This window comes from Ovis aries, chromosome 1 (genome assembly GCF_016772045.2).
Source record: "Ovis aries strain OAR_USU_Benz2616 breed Rambouillet chromosome 1, ARS-UI_Ramb_v3.0, whole genome shotgun sequence".
In the NCBI taxonomy this organism is placed as follows: domain Eukaryota; kingdom Metazoa; phylum Chordata; class Mammalia; order Artiodactyla; family Bovidae; genus Ovis; species Ovis aries.
Window position 1 is genome coordinate 91,268,699 of NC_056054.1, and position 16,827 is coordinate 91,285,525.

At 37.5% G+C, this 16,827-nt stretch overlaps 1 protein-coding gene across 5 annotated transcripts in view; it reads left to right on the forward strand.

The window, feature by feature from the left end:
- HIPK1 (homeodomain interacting protein kinase 1) overlaps positions 1–16,827 on the forward strand; it is a 56,159-nt gene that overhangs the window by 20,490 nt on the left and 18,842 nt on the right. For 4 of the 5 annotated variants that reach the window (XM_042252858.1, XM_004002348.5, XM_015092182.3 and 1 more), the window contains 6 exons: positions 419–542; positions 10,118–10,237; positions 11,020–11,106; positions 12,017–12,201; positions 12,569–12,731; positions 13,509–13,734. In XM_042252858.1, the coding sequence (XP_042108792.1) occupies positions 419–542; positions 10,118–10,237; positions 11,020–11,106; positions 12,017–12,201; positions 12,569–12,731; positions 13,509–13,734 (905 nt within the window). The remainder of the gene's footprint in view (positions 1–418; positions 543–10,117; positions 10,238–11,019; positions 11,107–12,016; positions 12,202–12,568; positions 12,732–13,508; positions 13,735–16,827) is intronic. The other variant, XM_042252866.1, reaches the window with a different exon arrangement.

Below are 16,827 nucleotides of genomic sequence, written 5' to 3' on the forward strand. Positions count from 1 at the left end.
AAAGTGCTAAATTTTCAAAATTCAGAAAGCTTTCAAAACTAAATCTTTTTCTAAGTTTGGTGTAAGCTATTATTAGCAAGACCTGACTTGAATCAATGTAAGGCCGTTAAAGGTATTTGTCTGGCTTAGTGTGGTTGCTCATATGTTTTGTTGCAGAAATATTAATGTGTTTGATTATGTGATGTTTCCTGAACTCTATAGGGATTATTATGCAGTTTGTAGTTTATACATGGGTAGTACTTTTCTGAAATTCAAGAACCATATCTAGGGCCAAGTTTCAAATTACAGATTTTATACCCAAGATTGTATTTAGTGTCATTAAATCAGTATACCTTTACTAATACTAAAATGAATAGTAACAGCACAATTTCCAAAATAGTGTGTATCTTTTTTAATCTGCTATTTTTGTTTTTGCTAGAGCCCCTGAAATTATTCTTGGCTTACCATTTTGTGAAGCTATTGATATGTGGTCATTGGGCTGTGTGATAGCAGAGCTGTTCCTGGGATGGCCTCTTTACCCTGGTGCTTCAGAATATGATCAGGTAAGAGTGTTTATTTGGATAGCAATAGGAAGCAAGTAGTTAACTGGTGAAAGATGCTAGAGGAATAGAAGTTACTAGTGAAGTATTTAGATTGCAGGGAAAGAATAATCCAATTAGAAATAATTTTATAAAGAATTAAAATTTGTCTACCCGCTTTTTAGTCTGGAAGTTATATTTGCAATTCTGTACTTTTAAAAAGGAGTTTATTCGTATTACTTTAGATTGCTACTTTTCCAGACCTGTAGTGAGACTTAACTTTAGTTAGCTAATGTGTCTTGTGAGTTAAGGTACGAAAGTAGTGTAAGGGTGTGAAGTTGGAATTTTAAGAGCGAACTTTGGCTCATTCAGTGCTATTATTTCCTTTTACACATGACACCCACTAAAGTAATTACTCTCTGCATACTGAAACACATTGGACCCCAGAAGCTGCAGTGTGTATTAGGTCACTGTAGCATAGGATTTAGGAGGGAAATCGTAAGAGTTGAAAGGTACTTTAATAAATGATCTATGTTTCAGAATAGACAAGCTTTAGAAGATATGCTGTGGTTTCCTAAGAAACTGGTCCTAAAGGGAAAAGTTTTGCCTTGGAAGAAAATTGTGAATTCTCATTTCTTGTTCTTTCAAAAAGCCAGTTCTGACTACTATGCTGTGAGCTCTTTGAGGGCAGAGATTGCTTGATTCTACCCCGTGTATCCTCAACTGCTAACATTGTATCTGGGACACAGTAGATACAGGAGGTTTTTGTTTTTGTTTTTGTTTTGAGAAGTGAATGGTTATTTTGAATTTCTAAAAGGAAAAAGAGTAAAATAGTGTGTTCTCTCATTCAACCTAGATCCATTTTAGAGTAGATGTAGCATTTTCCAATTTCTAACAGTTTGGCTCTTTGGACTTGTCTCTGTGGTTGTTTTTGTTCCGTCACTAAGTCCTGTCCGACACTTTGCAGCCCCATGGACTGTCGCCTGAGTTTCCTCTGTCCTCCACTGTCCCCTCCACTGTTTGCTCAAGTTTATGTCCATTGAGTCGGTGATGCTGTCTAACCATCTCATCCTCTGCCACCTCCTTCTCTTTGCCTTCAGTCTTCCCTGTCATCAGAGTCTGACATAAACAATGAGTTGCTCATTTGATAAGTAACCAGTTAGGTTGAGTTTTGTAATTTTTAATTTTTTAGTCTTTCATCCACCTTATAGCCAGGAGCCACCTTCGTTATTTTAACAACCACAAATAAGTATGAGGGAGATTAAATGATGGAAAGCCACCATTAGTTGAACCAGTTGACTAATTCTCCCCTTTGGGTTATAAACTCTTTTGAGAATCTGGTGTGAATCTTCTCAGAAATATATATATACAGTGTCTTATATACAAAGTTAGGGAATTCATGGACCCCCTGATTAAGAAACCTTGCTCCGAGCAATTATAGCCTCCAGAGTGCCATTCCTAGGCAGCTGTTTCGTGGCATCTCTTCAAACTTAGTGAACAGATTATATTGTAATGTTCCCAGGAAGTAGAACCCAGTAAAATTAGATTTAGAAGCTAAGGTACAGTGGGGGGCTCATGATGTAAAGAAATGATCTGGTGGTTTTGGGAGTTTTTGCCTGGTGTATAGATTGAAATTATGGGTAGTAGGAGGAAGTTGTTTTTCCCATGCTGAATAATCTGATGTTGTTGTTGTAGAGCAGGATTGGGGATAGTTTATCTTGAGGTATCTTTGCTTATACAAAAAGGTTCATGAGGCAGGATCATTATTCCTACAGCTGAGGTTTTTTTAAACAACTTTATTGAGGTATAATTCACATACCATATAATTCAGCCATTTCAAGTGGTCTTTAGTATGTTCACAGGGTTGTGAACCATCACTACACTCAGTTTGGAACATTTTCAGGACTGTAAAATGAAACCCAGTACTTATTAGCAGTCAATACCCAGTCTGCTAACTGCCCTACCACTGCCACCCTAGGGACTCCTTTCAGTCTCTTTAGAGTTGCCTGTTCTAGTATATTTTATTCAGTATATACAATATGTGGTCTTTTGTGATGGGCTTCTTGTACTTAGCATGATGTTTTTCATCCATGCTGTTGCATGTATCAGACCTTCATTACTTTTTATGGCTGGTTAGTGTTTCATTGTGTGTATATGTGTCTGTGTATAAATATATTAGTATATGTATACCACATTTGTAATGTGTTCATCTGTTGATGGACAGTTGGGTTGTTACCACCTTTTGGCTGTCATGAATGATGGTGCTATGGATCAGTTCAGTTCAGTTGCTCAGTTGTGTCCCACTCTTTGTGACACCTTGGACCCTGTGCCTGGCTTCCCTGTCTATCACCAACTCCCAGAGCTTGCTCAAACTCATGTCCATCAAGTCGGTGATGCCATCCAACCAGTCATCTCATCCTCTGTCGTCCCCTTCTCCTGCCTTAAACAAAATGTTTAAGTCCCTGTTTTCAATTCCTTTGGGTATTAAAGGTGCTTCCCTGGTGGCTCAGCAATAAGTGAAGTCGCTCAGTGGTGTCCAACTCTTTGCAACCCCATGGACTGTAGCCTGCCAGGCTCCTCCGTCCGTGGGATTTTCCAGGCAAGAGTACTGGAGTGGGTTGCCGTTTCCTTCTCCAGGAGATCTTCCCAACCCAGGGATCGAACCCGGGTCTCCCACATTGCAGGCAGACGCTTTACCATCTGAGCCACCAGGGAAGACTGTCATCCCCTTCTCCTGCCTTAAACAAAATGTTTAAGTCCCTGTTTTCAATTCCTTTGGGTGTTAAAGGTGCTTCCCTGGTGGCTCAGCAATAAAGAATCTGCCTATAATGCAGAAGACCCAGGTTCGATCCCTGGAGAAGGGAATGGCAACACGCTCCAGTACTCTTGCCTGGAGAATTCCATGGACAGAGGAGCCTGGTGGGCTACAGTCCATGGGGTTGCAAAGAGTTGGGCACAACTGAGTGACTGACACTTGACTTTTTTTGGGTGTAGAGCTAAAAGTATTGGTTGGCTAACAAGTTCATTCAAGTTTTTCTGTAATATCTTACAGAACTTTTTGGCCAACCCAATAGAATTGCTGGGTCATATGGTAATGTCATATGGTAATTCTATGTTTAAGTTTTTGAGGAACCAACAAGCTTCTTTTCACAGTGGTTACACCATTTTACATTCCTACCAGCAATGTACAAGAGTTCCAGTTTCCCTACATCTTTCATCATTGCCAAGGCTGGTTATTTTCTTTCTTTTTAAAAAAAATAATAGCTATTCTTATGGGTATGTTGTGATATCTCTTTGGGGTTTTGATTTGTATTTCTCTAATGATTAGTGGTGATGAGCATTGTTTTATGTGCTTATTGGGCATCTGTATATCTTCTTTGGAGAAGCCTATTCAAGTCCACTGCCCATTTTTGAATTTTTGTTGTTATTGAGCTACGGGAGTTCTTTCTGTATTCTTATTATTAATCCCTTATCAAATAAATGATTTGCAAATACTCTACTATTCCATGTGGCTGTCTTTTCACTCAGTTGATAGTGTTTACCCAAAAGTTTTAAATTTTGATGAAGTCAATTTTCCTTTTGTTGCTTATACTTGTGGTATCATATCTAAGAAATCACTGGCAAAACAAATTAAGCTTTTTTCCAATGTTTTCTTCAAATAGTTTTATAGTTGTAGCTCATACATTTAGGTTTTTGAGTCATTTTATTAAGTTTTAAATATTGGGTGAGGAAAGTATCCAGTTTCAATTTTTTGCGTGTGGGTTTTCTGTTATCTCGATACTGTTTTCTAAAAGACATCTTTCTCCAAGAATTGTCTGGGCATTCTTGTCAAAAATCAGTTGACCATAAATAAATGTAATGATTTATTTCTGAATTGTTGGTTCTTTTCCATTGACCTATATCCTATATCTGTCTTTATGCCAGTACCATGCCATTTTGATTACTATAGTTTGGTAGTCAGCTTTCTTTCTTTCTTTTTGTTTAAATTGAAGTATAGTTGATTTACAATGTTGTGTTAGTTTCAAGTGTACAGCAGAGTGATTCCTGTGTGTGTGTGTACTTTTTTTTCACATTCTTTTCTATTCTAGGTTATTGCAAGATAATAGATATAGTTCCCTGTACGGGATATCTGTTAATCCCAAACTCCTAATTCATCCCTCTCATCCCTTTTCCCCTTTGGTAACCATACATTTGTTTTCTGTGTCATTGAGTCTATTTCTGCTTTGTAAATAAGCTCCCATGTGTCATATTTTAGATTCCACATATAAGTGACACCATTTGTATTTGTCTTTCTCTGTCTGGTGGCAGTCAGTTTTTAAAACAGTAATTGTGAGTCCTCAGGTGGTGGTGATTGAGTTGCTAAGTTGTGTCCAACTCATGCAGTCCCATAGACTGTAGCCTGCCAGGCTCCTCTGTCCATGGGATTTTCCAGGCAAGAATACTGGAGTGGGTTGCCATTTCCTTTTCCAGGATATCTTCACGACCCAGGAATTGAACCTGGGTATCCTACATTGCAGGCAGATTCTTTACTGACTGAGCTATGAGTGAATCCTCTAACTGTTCGTTTTAAGATTGATCTGGCTATTCAGGGTCCCTTGAAATTCAATAGGAATTTTAGGGTGGATTTTTCTGTTTTTGTCCCAAGAAAGTTGTTAATTTATTTTTTAAAGGGATTGCTTGAATCTGAAGATGACTTTTGGAAGTATCCCATCTTAACAATACTGGCTTCTGATCCATAAACATGATCAGGTTTATTTAGGTTTTCTTTAGCAGTGTTCTGTAATTTTCAGAGTTCAAGTTTTTTTTTACTTCTTTTGTTAAATTTACTTCTAAGTGTTCTTTTTTTGGTGCTATAGTGAATAGAATTATTAATTTTATTTTCAGTTGTTCATTCGTGTCATCTACAAATAAATTTTCCATTTTATTTTCCAGTCTGGATTCCTTTCTTCTCCTTGCTTAACTGCTTTGCACTGAACCACACTAGTACAGTGTTGAATAGAAATAGCAAGAGCTGGTTTTCTTGTCTTGTTCCTGATTTTAAGGGGAAAGCAGTCTTTCATTGTTAAGTGTGATATCCGCTGTGGCGTTTTTGGAAATGCTAAAGTTGAGATTTTACAGCAAATGTGTGTGAATCTTAAAGTCAAATGTGTGTATCCTCTCCAGATATTAGTTAATAGCATCAACTTTGTTGGAAACATTTCAACTGTTTAAAATAACAAATGACAGTAACACTTTCTGTTTACATAAAGGTGGGGCTTTTGTTGCTTTATTTTAAGCTATGTGAAAAGCAGTATCTGTATGATAGTTCCCATTCTACTTTAACAGTTATTAAAATTTTTTAATGTTTTAATTTTGTAAGTGCATCATTGTAGAAAAACTAGAAAAGATGCAGTGAGCCAGGAGACAAAAATTTCATGCTTTAGTAGTTCTACCCCTCCAAGGTAACCTGTTACATTTTGGTATATTTTATATTTATTTACACATTTAATTGTTAATTTTCTTTATATATTTATTGAATACCTACTTTGTATCACAGGTGCTCTGATTATGTGGGATACAGCACTGAATAAAACATTATCCTTACCCTCATGGAGCCTATATATTGGTGATGGGAAATAGACATTGATAATTATACAAATAATTAAGTAGGACAATTGAGATAAATTCTCTGAAGGAAAGTGTCGTTTTGCAGTGTGTGTGTGCATGTGCACACGTGTGCATCACCTGACCGTCTGTGTCCTGATGCCTCTTGAGTATACTCAGTTTTTCCTGCTGCTATTACCCTAGTCCAGTCTGTCTCCATCACTTACATGGGCTACTAGACAACCTCCCTTTATCTACTCTGGCCTCCCTCCAGTCTTTTTTCCAGAGCGATTTTTTTCAGAACACCAATTTGATGATCCCACTCCTCTCCTCTTTTAGTGGTTTCCTGTCACTTAGATTAAAGGGCTAAATTCTTAATATGGCCTGTGAGCCCCTACGTGGGTTGTTCCTCCCCTTCTTCTCTCCCTTTCTAGATTTGCTCTCACATCACTTCTTGCTTTTCTTGCTCTAGACCCACTGGCATTATTTCAGCACTGGTTAAGAGTGTTTCCTTCTAGCACAGGCCCTCATGCGTACTGTTCTCTTAGTTGGGAAAGCTTCTCCACCACTCATTTATTTCATTTAGTCAGTCTGTGCTCATTTATTAGCTAAAGTGTCACGTCTTCAAGGACCTTTTCCTCACCAGTCCTCCATCTTGGTCAGGTTCCTTTTGTAGAAGCGTATTTATTTTTTTCAGGATACTTGTTCAGTTTGAATTATACATTCAGTGTCTGTTTCCTTCACTTGACTGCAAGGTCTGTGAGAGCAGGAGTCATGTTTGTTTTAAAAATCGTTGTCTGGCTCAATAAGTACTTACTGAAAGAAAGAATGAATGAATGAATATGCGCTGCATATAGTTATGTTTCAAATATAAACGGATATAGAGGAACTACACACTGTTTGTCAAATCTAACACATCATTGGTTGAGAGACGCACTACTTTTCTGTACCTCTAAGAAAGAATGCTTGCAATTAAACTATGATTTATCGTGGCTGTAAGTTGTTAACACATCCTAATTGCAAAGATGTTAATGTGAAAAAACGTACCTCTTAGAATCAGGGAAGTGTAATTTAAGTGAGGTTATATTTAATTTGTAATCTGCTTTTTCATTTAGGATATTATGAAATATCTTTCTTACAATGTCAATAAATATACTTCTATCATTTAAAATGTCTGCATAGTATTTAATTGAACAAATTTTGTCCTGGTATTTCACCCTTTGTGTATGCAAAAGAAGTTCACATTTAAAGTGTTCCTATTCACAATTTAAAAATTTTTCTTTCTATTTTGCTAATGCTTTATTGCGGCTTCCAGTTAAGTATGTCCTACAGACTCAGGGTAATATCCTGCTGTTTTCTAAAATTGTCTTGTGATAGCTAGCAGGCCAGGTTTGGCCTGTAGACTGACCTCTGCTTTATTCTCTTAAAAAATTGTTGAGGACCCCAAACAGCTCTGTTTATATAGCTTATGTCTGAAGTTTTTGGGGCGGAGAGATGAGAAACTTGCTTACAAGTTTCTGATTTCATCATTAAATACAGCCATCCTCATATGGAGTACGTGTGCTCGGTCACTCAGTTGTCTGACTCTTTTCTGCCCTGTGGACTATAGCCCACCAGGCTCCTCTGTCCATGAGATTCTCCAGGGAAGAATAATTGAGTGGGTTAGCATTTTCCTGTTTCAGGGAATCTTCTTGACCCAGGATCGAACCCTTGTTTCTTGTGTCTCCTCTGTTGGCCGATGTATTCTCTTGTCTGTAGCACCAACTGGGAAGCTCCTAGAGGTGTTCAGTTCAGTTCAATTCAGTCACTCCGTCATGTCCGACTCTTTGCGACCCCACGAACCGCAGCATGCCAGGCCTCCCTGTCCATCACCAACTACCGGAGTCCACCCAAACCTATTTCCATTGAGTTGGTGATGCCATCCAACCATCTCATACTCTGTCATTCCCTTCTCCTCCTGCCCTCAATCTTTCCCAGCATCAGGGTCTTTTCCAATGAGTCAGCTCTTCATATCAGATGGCTAAAGTATTGGAGTGTCAGCTTCAACATCAGTACTTGCAGTGAACACCCAGGACTGATCTCCTTTAGGATAGACTGGTTGGATCTCCTCGCAGTCCAAGGAACTCTCAAGAGTCTTCGCAAACAGTACAGTTCAAAAGCATCAATTTTTCTGTGCTCAGCTTTCTTTATAGTCCAACTCTCACATCCATACATGACCACTGGAAAAACCATAGCCTTGACTAGACAGACCTTTGTTGGCAAAGTAATGCCTCTGCTTTTTAATATGCTGTCTAGGTTGGTCATAACTTTCCTTCCAAGGAGTAAGCGTCTTTTAATTTCATGGCTGCAGTCATCATCTGCAGTGATTTTGGAGCCCAGAAAAATAAAGTCAGCCACTGTTTCCACTGTTTCTCCATCTATTTGCCATGAAGTGATGGGACCAGATGCCATCTTAGTTTTCTGAATATTGAGCTTTAAGCCAACATTTTCACTCCTCTTTCACTTTCATCAAGAGGCTCCTTAGTTCTTCACTTTCTGCCATAAGGGTGGGGTCATCTGCATATCTGAGGGGTGGGGGGAATGTAAAAAAAAAAACAACACCTATTTTCCTTTCAATTGGTTATGTGAAAGTTGCTCAGGCGTGTCCGACTCTTTGCAACCCCATGGACTATATATAGTTCATGGAATTCTCCAGGCCAGAATATTGGAGTGGGTAGCCTTTCCCTTCTCCAGGGGATCTTCCCAACCCAGGGATCAAACCCAGATCTCCCACATTGCAGGTAGATTCTTTACCAGCTGAGCCGCATGGGAAAAGAGCAGATTGCCTTGTGGGATAGAGAGAATTGTGAAAGTAAAGACAGGGGTGGACAATAAAACTGGGAAACTTTTAAAACACAAGAATATACAAGCACATGTCTCGTTAGCCATTGGAGCAATTACATCATCACACATCACTTCTGGAACTCTCTACTGTATACCCGTGAGAAAGAAATGAAAAAGACAAATAACTTCTTAGTACTATTATGAAAATAGTTTGTATTTCATAGATTCCTAAATAGATATTGGGGACCCCTCAGTGTTCTCCTGGAGAAGGCAATGGCACGCCACTCCAGTATTCTTGCCTGGAAAATCCCATGCGCAGAGGAGCCTGGTAGGCTGCAGTCCATGGGGTCGCTGAGAGTCGGACCTGACTGAGCGACTTCACTTTCACTTTTCACTTTCATGCATTGGAGAAGGAAATGGCAACCCATTCCAGTGTTCTTGCCTGGAGAATCCCAGAGACAGGGGAGCCTGGTAGGAGGCCATCTATGGGGTCGCACAGAATCGGACACGACTGAAGCGACTTAGCAGCAGCTTAGCGGCAGTGTTCCCCAGACCACACTTTGAGAACTGCTAGCCTAGTTCAAAGTAGTTGTTCAATAAATAGTGAATGAATGAGCATAGTACCTGCCCTTTATTGATATGGGAATAGAGAAACTGAATTAAGTGCTTAATTTTATGGTATGAGAGAGAAACTCTGGGGCAGTGTAGAGTAGGAACAGTTGACTAGGGACTATTGACTGGAGCTAGAGTTAGAGCTAGAGGTAGCTAAGGAAGAAAGAGGCTTATGGAAATTTTTTCCTGATCTTTTGAATCTGATAATGTATCAACAAACATAACTTTGGTAATCCATAAAATAGTTTGTTGAAAACTTTGTTCTGTCCTAGAAATCTCTTTTTTTTGAGCTCTGTATCAGAAGTCTATAGGAAACCAATAAAGGTCACACAGAAAATTTTCAAAACCGAGTTTTCCTTGTAAATAAGAGGTATAGTGACAAGAAAGTTACTGAATAAATATTTGGGAATAATATATGTATTTACAGATAAATTTCATTTGTATTGATCAAATAGTTAATTTCTTTGTGGTACCTATCTTTTTTTTTTTTTGGACTAGAGCTAATAATATTTTAGTGTGAAAGTTTTTAATAATTTCCCTTTTCACTCCAAATCAATGTTTTGATGATTTTGACATTTCAGATTCGTTACATTTCACAAACACAAGGCCTGCCAGCTGAATATCTTCTCAGTGCCGGAACAAAAACTACTAGGTTTTTCAACAGAGATCCTAATCTGGGGTACCCGCTATGGAGACTTAAGGTCTGACTTTTATTGTTCTATACTACTCATTCCTGTACTCCTTAATCTCAATTTGAATTCAAAGTTTAGTTACTAAATTGAGGTGAAGGACGGTGGGCAGTGAGAATGTATATTTGCAGGAGGAAATACTTGGAGAAATTATTTCATTGTACTCATATGCCTTATCCTCAGGTTAAAAAAAAAAAAAAAACCATTAAATTCCAGTACAGTTAGCTGAGATTGTTTTATATATTTGAATCAGCAGCTTAAGAAGAGGGTATGGAGAGTAGTGCTCACTTATCATTGAGTGACAGGAAAAACTAGAGTAATTCAGTAGTGGTTATCTTTTTTTAGTGAATTCTCAGTAAATATGATACACAGCATAAGTTTATAACCACCCATATTAAGACCTTACCTATTTTCTTGAAAACATTGAAATGTGAGTAATTTAATTAGTCCAGTAGTACTCTCTGTTTCTGAACCTTTTGAATAGGTAGCATTTGAAATGTTGTTTCATTTGAAAGTAGCGTTTAGAGAAAAATGGCTATGTCTGTCCTTAACTGGCATTCTTCAGGAACTGTGCTACATCATTGGTTGCACATTTGTTTTATCACTGTTGAAAGGGAGGCCAGGTATCAAGGTCCCATCTCTACTGGAAGACTTCCTGGTTGTAAATTACTTTCATGTGTGTGACCTCTGGTTGGGAAGATGATGATACTTGTTTCTTTGTAATCTGGCTTTAATTTAGAATAAAATGTGGAAATATCATACAGATGGAATTTTTTAAAAACTGTATTTTGTAGACACCTGAAGAACATGAATTGGAAACGGGGATCAAGTCAAAAGAAGCTCGAAAGTACATTTTTAATTGTTTAGATGATATGGCTCAGGTGAGTATGGAATGTTTCAGAAAGTTCCTTAATCAGAGATATATTTCCATTAGTTATATTAAAGATAGATTCAGTGTTTTTTTTTTCCCATTTTTTACCTAAACACATTAATATTCTGCCGTGTATTAAAAGAATGATTGAATCCTAGCGAAGGATATTTTTAGAATTATTTCTCCTTTTGCTTAACTAGTCTTGATGCATGTCAGAATTTTGAAATACTATTTATGAAGGTTTCTTTCTTGTCCATTTTCTCTACTGAATAAATAGCTCCTGCATAAAAGCTGCATTTATTTAGGGCTTTTATTCCAAACTCTGTTTAATCACATACTGTCTCATTTTATCTTTTCAGCAATAGAAACTTGTATTTAAGTAATAACAGTCATTTTTGTTTAACCTCTTTTATACAGATTTTGAATGAAAAGAGCTTATGCATCTTTATTCTACCAATGAACTGTACCAAATTGAATATGTTAGTATAAGAGCTTCCATTTGTGAAAAAATTTCATCAGGTGTTTCTCTTGAGATCTATCTATCTATCTCTACACATATATTTGTATTTATCTATAAAGCATACATTGGTAAAGAATCTGCCTGCCATGCAGGAAACCAGGGTTTGATTCCTGGGTTGGGAAGTTCTGGAGAAGGGAATGGCAATCCACTCCAGTATTCGTGCCTGGAGAATTCCATGGACAGAGAAGCCTGGTGGGCTACAGTCTGTGGGGTCGCAAAGGGTTGGACACAGCTGAGCGACTAACACACACACACACACACACACACACACACACACACACACACAAAGCATACATATTAATATTATATATGTATAAATATATATATACAATACAGATATTAAATGTCAGCGTTAAAGGTTAAGTGATGAGCTGTAATATTTCTAAATTTTCCTTGGAAGGTGAACATGTCTACAGACTTAGAGGGAACAGATATGTTGGCAGAGAAGGCAGATCGAAGAGAATATATTGATCTGTTAAAGAAAATGCTAACAATTGATGCAGATAAGAGAATTACTCCTCTGAAAACTCTTAACCACCAGTTTGTGACAATGACTCACCTTCTGGATTTTCCACATAGCAATCAGTGAGTATAGTATGGTCTGGGGCATTTTGCCATGATGTAGTTGTCTGTTGACTTACACTCAACAGGTTCTCTGTTTTTATCTTACAGCTAAATGGAAGTATCACATGAGCAGTGGGCTTTGGTACTTGCATATTTGGCTCAGTGATGGTTTTTCTTCTCATTGAAAAGTCATGAGATTAAAAATTAGATGTGTGTTTTTCCTCTTTATGGTTATAAAAATGCTTGATTCATTTTCTCTGAAAGATGCTTGGTTCATTTTCTCTGAAAGTACTCAGGAGGGAAAAACATTGATCGTATTTATCTTGAGTTATTTGCTATCTTCTTAAATCACAAATTTGTTTCATTGACTTTTTAATCTCCTTTTCAGTGTTAAGTCTTGTTTCCAGAACATGGAGATCTGCAAACGGAGGGTCCACATGTATGATACAGTGAGTCAGATTAAGAGTCCCTTCACCACGCATGTTGCTCCAAATACAAGCACAAATCTAACTATGAGCTTCAGCAACCAGCTCAATACAGTGCACAATCAGGTATTCAGTAAATGATTTTGGAAACTCAGAACCTAAGTGGGGTAAAACCTAGTAAGAGTACAGGGTGAGGTAAAGAAACCAGTCTTTGCTTTGATGGTTGCTTCATAAGAAGTTTCAGACTGATAATACCTGCTGGTCATGTGCTAACATAGCCTTAGCATAGTCAAATAAGTGGAACCTGGCTTCTTTAGTTATTATTGCTGTTCATGTACTGACTTCAGACAAATGACTCTCTCTTTGTTAGATAGTTCTCATTACATGTATAAAACGGTGTTTTCACTAATTTTTTTTTTATGCTGTATATTAGATCCTCAGAATTAACTTATCTGATAAACTGAAATCTTGTCCTGCCTACCAACCACTGATCGACTCTTTGTTTCTATGAATTCCATTAATTAAGAGTGGTTTTGCATTTGTTTGCCAAACAGTGATATTTACTTTTAAGTTTGTTTCCTAATTTCTTAGCTAGTTCTACCTTTTAAATGGAAGAGCATATGAAATTCTGTGGGATCTCATATCCAGTAGCTTTTTACAAAGAAGGAAGAGGTAGGGGTTTATTCATATATCTTCAACTAGAGCAGAACTGTTTATTATTCTTGGTTTTTTTATTTTCCAATTTTATAATTGACCTTAAGTTTAGAGATAGGAAGAATTTCTTAAGCAGAGAGTTATTTCAAAGACAGTTAGTATTACATTTTAAAACTTTGTTCCTCGTTTTCTGGATAGATTCTGTGTATGTGAGAATGTCTATACCAATTGTAATCCTTTCATTTTTAGGCCAGTGTTCTAGCTTCCAGTTCTACTGCAGCAGCTGCTACTCTTTCTCTGGCTAACTCCGATGTCTCCCTGCTAAACTACCAGTCAGCTTTGTACCCATCATCTGCAGCACCCGTTCCTGGTGTCGCCCAGCAGGGTGTTTCCTTGCAGCCTGGAGCTACCCAGATTTGCACTCAGACAGATCCATTCCAGCAAACATTTATAGTATGTCCACCTGCTTTTCAAAGTAAGTGGGGAAACTCTTGTATTATCTATATCAGACCTACCTGCTTTAGGCAGCTCCTCATTAGGTATCTAGTTGCTTAGTTTTGATCTTTGATAGATTTAAACTCAGTCTCTGATACGAAGATAACTGAAGAAGGCTGACCTTTTTTATACTGGTTACATGTCTAATTATGATACTCTCTGACACGTAGGAGTTCAATTACTGTTTCCTTATTTGAATTGCCCGATACCAGTTTTCTTGTACATTGAGACCTTGTACCAATGTCCTATATCTGGCATAAACATGTATTTCTCAATGTGCAGAGTATATACATTTTGAAAAAAATTGTTTGAAACAGAGCTGCTGTATACTGAATCGTATTTCCTCTATCAATCCATTATAAAAATAAAATTAGTATTCCAAGTGAAAAAGTAATTTCATTCAAAAATGTAAAACTCTTATTTAAGAATATAAAAATCTCTTGTTATATTCAGAAATAAAGATCATTATTGAACTGAAAAATTCTACAAGCTGAGGTATTTGGGTGGGGAAGGCATTATTAAGATTATCTGCTTCAGCTTATAAATTATATTGTTCCTACAAACGCCTATCAACAGGAACAGAGTAGCTGAAGAAGGGAGCTCTCACCCAATGTGTTAGAATAAGATTTTGATTTTCACATTTCTGTCCTTCCTCATTTTCTCACTGTGGTTCAGTGTTCATTGATCTCATGAACCATTTAAAAAATAATTTTAAAAGTTAAATTATTTTAAGGATATATTCTGACAACATTTGGACTTTCCCATTAGAAAGTCAGTGTCTGTGTCCTCTGGGAATAAACCTGGATTCAGGCTACTCACAGCAGTTCACATAGAAGCAGTTAGCATTTTTATCTTCTTACTTCAGTTACTTATTGACTGTGACCCTCTTGTTTGTTTGGTTTCTGACAGAGTCGGAGCAAGCAGAAGGCTTCAAAGAGGGGCTAGGGGAGACTGAGAGATTACCGGGAGGACAGGAGAGCGATAGCGATGTAAACCAGGGAGGAACCGCAGGGAGAGCGGAGGAGCAGATTCAAGATCCGTAAATGCAAATCTAGCCTAATTTACCAAATTACTTTTTGCGTGTGCTTGATAGTAAATTCTGTACTCTGGGTTATCATATGTTGAGTGATTCTTCTACTTAGCAAATAGCCATCTCCTTCCCCATCACCTTTTCCAAAGTGAGTTTCATTGTAACAGTTTTCAGATGTGGGACTCTTTTCTCCTGCTTCTCAGATGATATTTAAGAGATGAGGCAGAAGAACTTTTAGTTCTTTTAGCAAAGAAAAATGTAAACAGAAGAGGTAGAAGGGAAAAGTGGTTTAACTGGTTTTGGTATAATTAGGTAAGTATAGCTTTAGAAAATTTTTTCCTATATAGGAAGCCTAAATAACCTGAGGAGCTAGGTAGAGCAAATTTTAAAATTTCCAAAGGAAAGGGAGTTTTAGAATACAGTGATGACAGTGTTGAAAACTGATATGTATTACTGCATGTCAGATAATGTTCTAAGTGCTTTTACATGTATTAATTCATCCTCACAACCAACCTTTGGAAGTGGGTAATGTCATTATCCCCAGTTTGTAGATGAGAAAATTGATCATGAGTCCTCATCTGCCCAGTTTTTTTATGACTGGTTAGTGGTAGAACCACAGTTTGAACCCAGGCAGTGGGGTCCATAGTTTATATAGTGTGTTATTCTTTACTACCTTTCAGTATTTAAACTCAAATAGTGGTAAAGAGTTGTCAGTTGATTTGCCAGCCATAGCCATGTGCTGGTCTCTGCCCAACAGTCCTCTATTACAGGTTTGCCTTCTTTGTTTAACCATCGTCTCTTTTATAAGATGCCTATACTTAGAGGAGAGTAGACCCTCATCATTAGATAGTTTTACTCTTCTTTCCATACTTTCATGGTTTTTTGTTTTAATTTAAAGGGCTGTGTTCAAAAACAAAAATAAAACTTTAATCCTTTTAGTTCAGGACTCAGGGAGAGCCTTCCCAAAGTGTTGCCTTTGGTTAATTCTTTGTTTCCACTTGAGGCTTCCCTGGAAAAGCTAGTTTTAAACTATCTTGACTGCTGTGGCTTAGCCTAAATTACTGTAGCAATCTAATACTTAGAGTCACATTTGTGGGTCGGTATATAAATACTACTTTCTGTAGTATTCCAGTTGACCAAAATAGATATACATTTTGCTCCGTGGAAACTATTATTCTGTAATTTCGTCCTCTTTTTATTTCATCATCCTAGGACACAAAGCTGAGCTTCTGTAGTGAACATTTCTTTCTAAATTTTGTCTCCTCAGTTCCTAACAATTTGTAAGAGGTATTATAATAATGTAGTTATATTATATATATACATATATATAATAATGTAGTTAAGCCATGGGGATATAGACAAGAATTTTGATGTTACCTAGCTTTCTAATTAAATAGCATTGCCTTAGGAAGAATGGCTGGTAATTTTTAAAATCTGGATACCTGGATTTGTTCCCTTTTATTTTTATGTAATTAGCACTTGCCTTGAGAACCCCATGAACAGTATGAAAAGGCAAAAGGATAGGATACTGAAAGAGGAACTCCCCAGGTCGGTAGCTGCCCAATATGCTACTGGAGATCAGTGGAGAAATAACTCCAAAAAGAATGAAGGGATGGAGCCAAAGCAAAAACAGTACCCAAGCTGTGGATGTGACTGGTGATAGAAGCAAGATCTGATGCTGTTAAGAGCAATATTGCATAGGAACCTGGAATGTTAGGTCCATGAATCAAGGCAAATTGGAAGTGGTCAAACAGGAGATGGCAAGAGTGAATGTTGACATTCTAGGAATCAGCAAACTAAAATGGACTGGAATGGGTGAATTTAACTCAGATGACCATTATATCTACTACTGCAGGCAGGAATCCCTTAGAAGAAATGGACTAGCCATCATGGTCAACAAAAGAGTCTGAAATGATCTCTCTTCGTTTCCAAGGCAAACCATTCAATATGACAGGAATCCAAGTCTATGCCCCAACAAGTAATGCTGAAGAAGCTGAAGTTGAACAGTTCTGTGAAGACCTCCAAGACCTTTTAGAACTAACA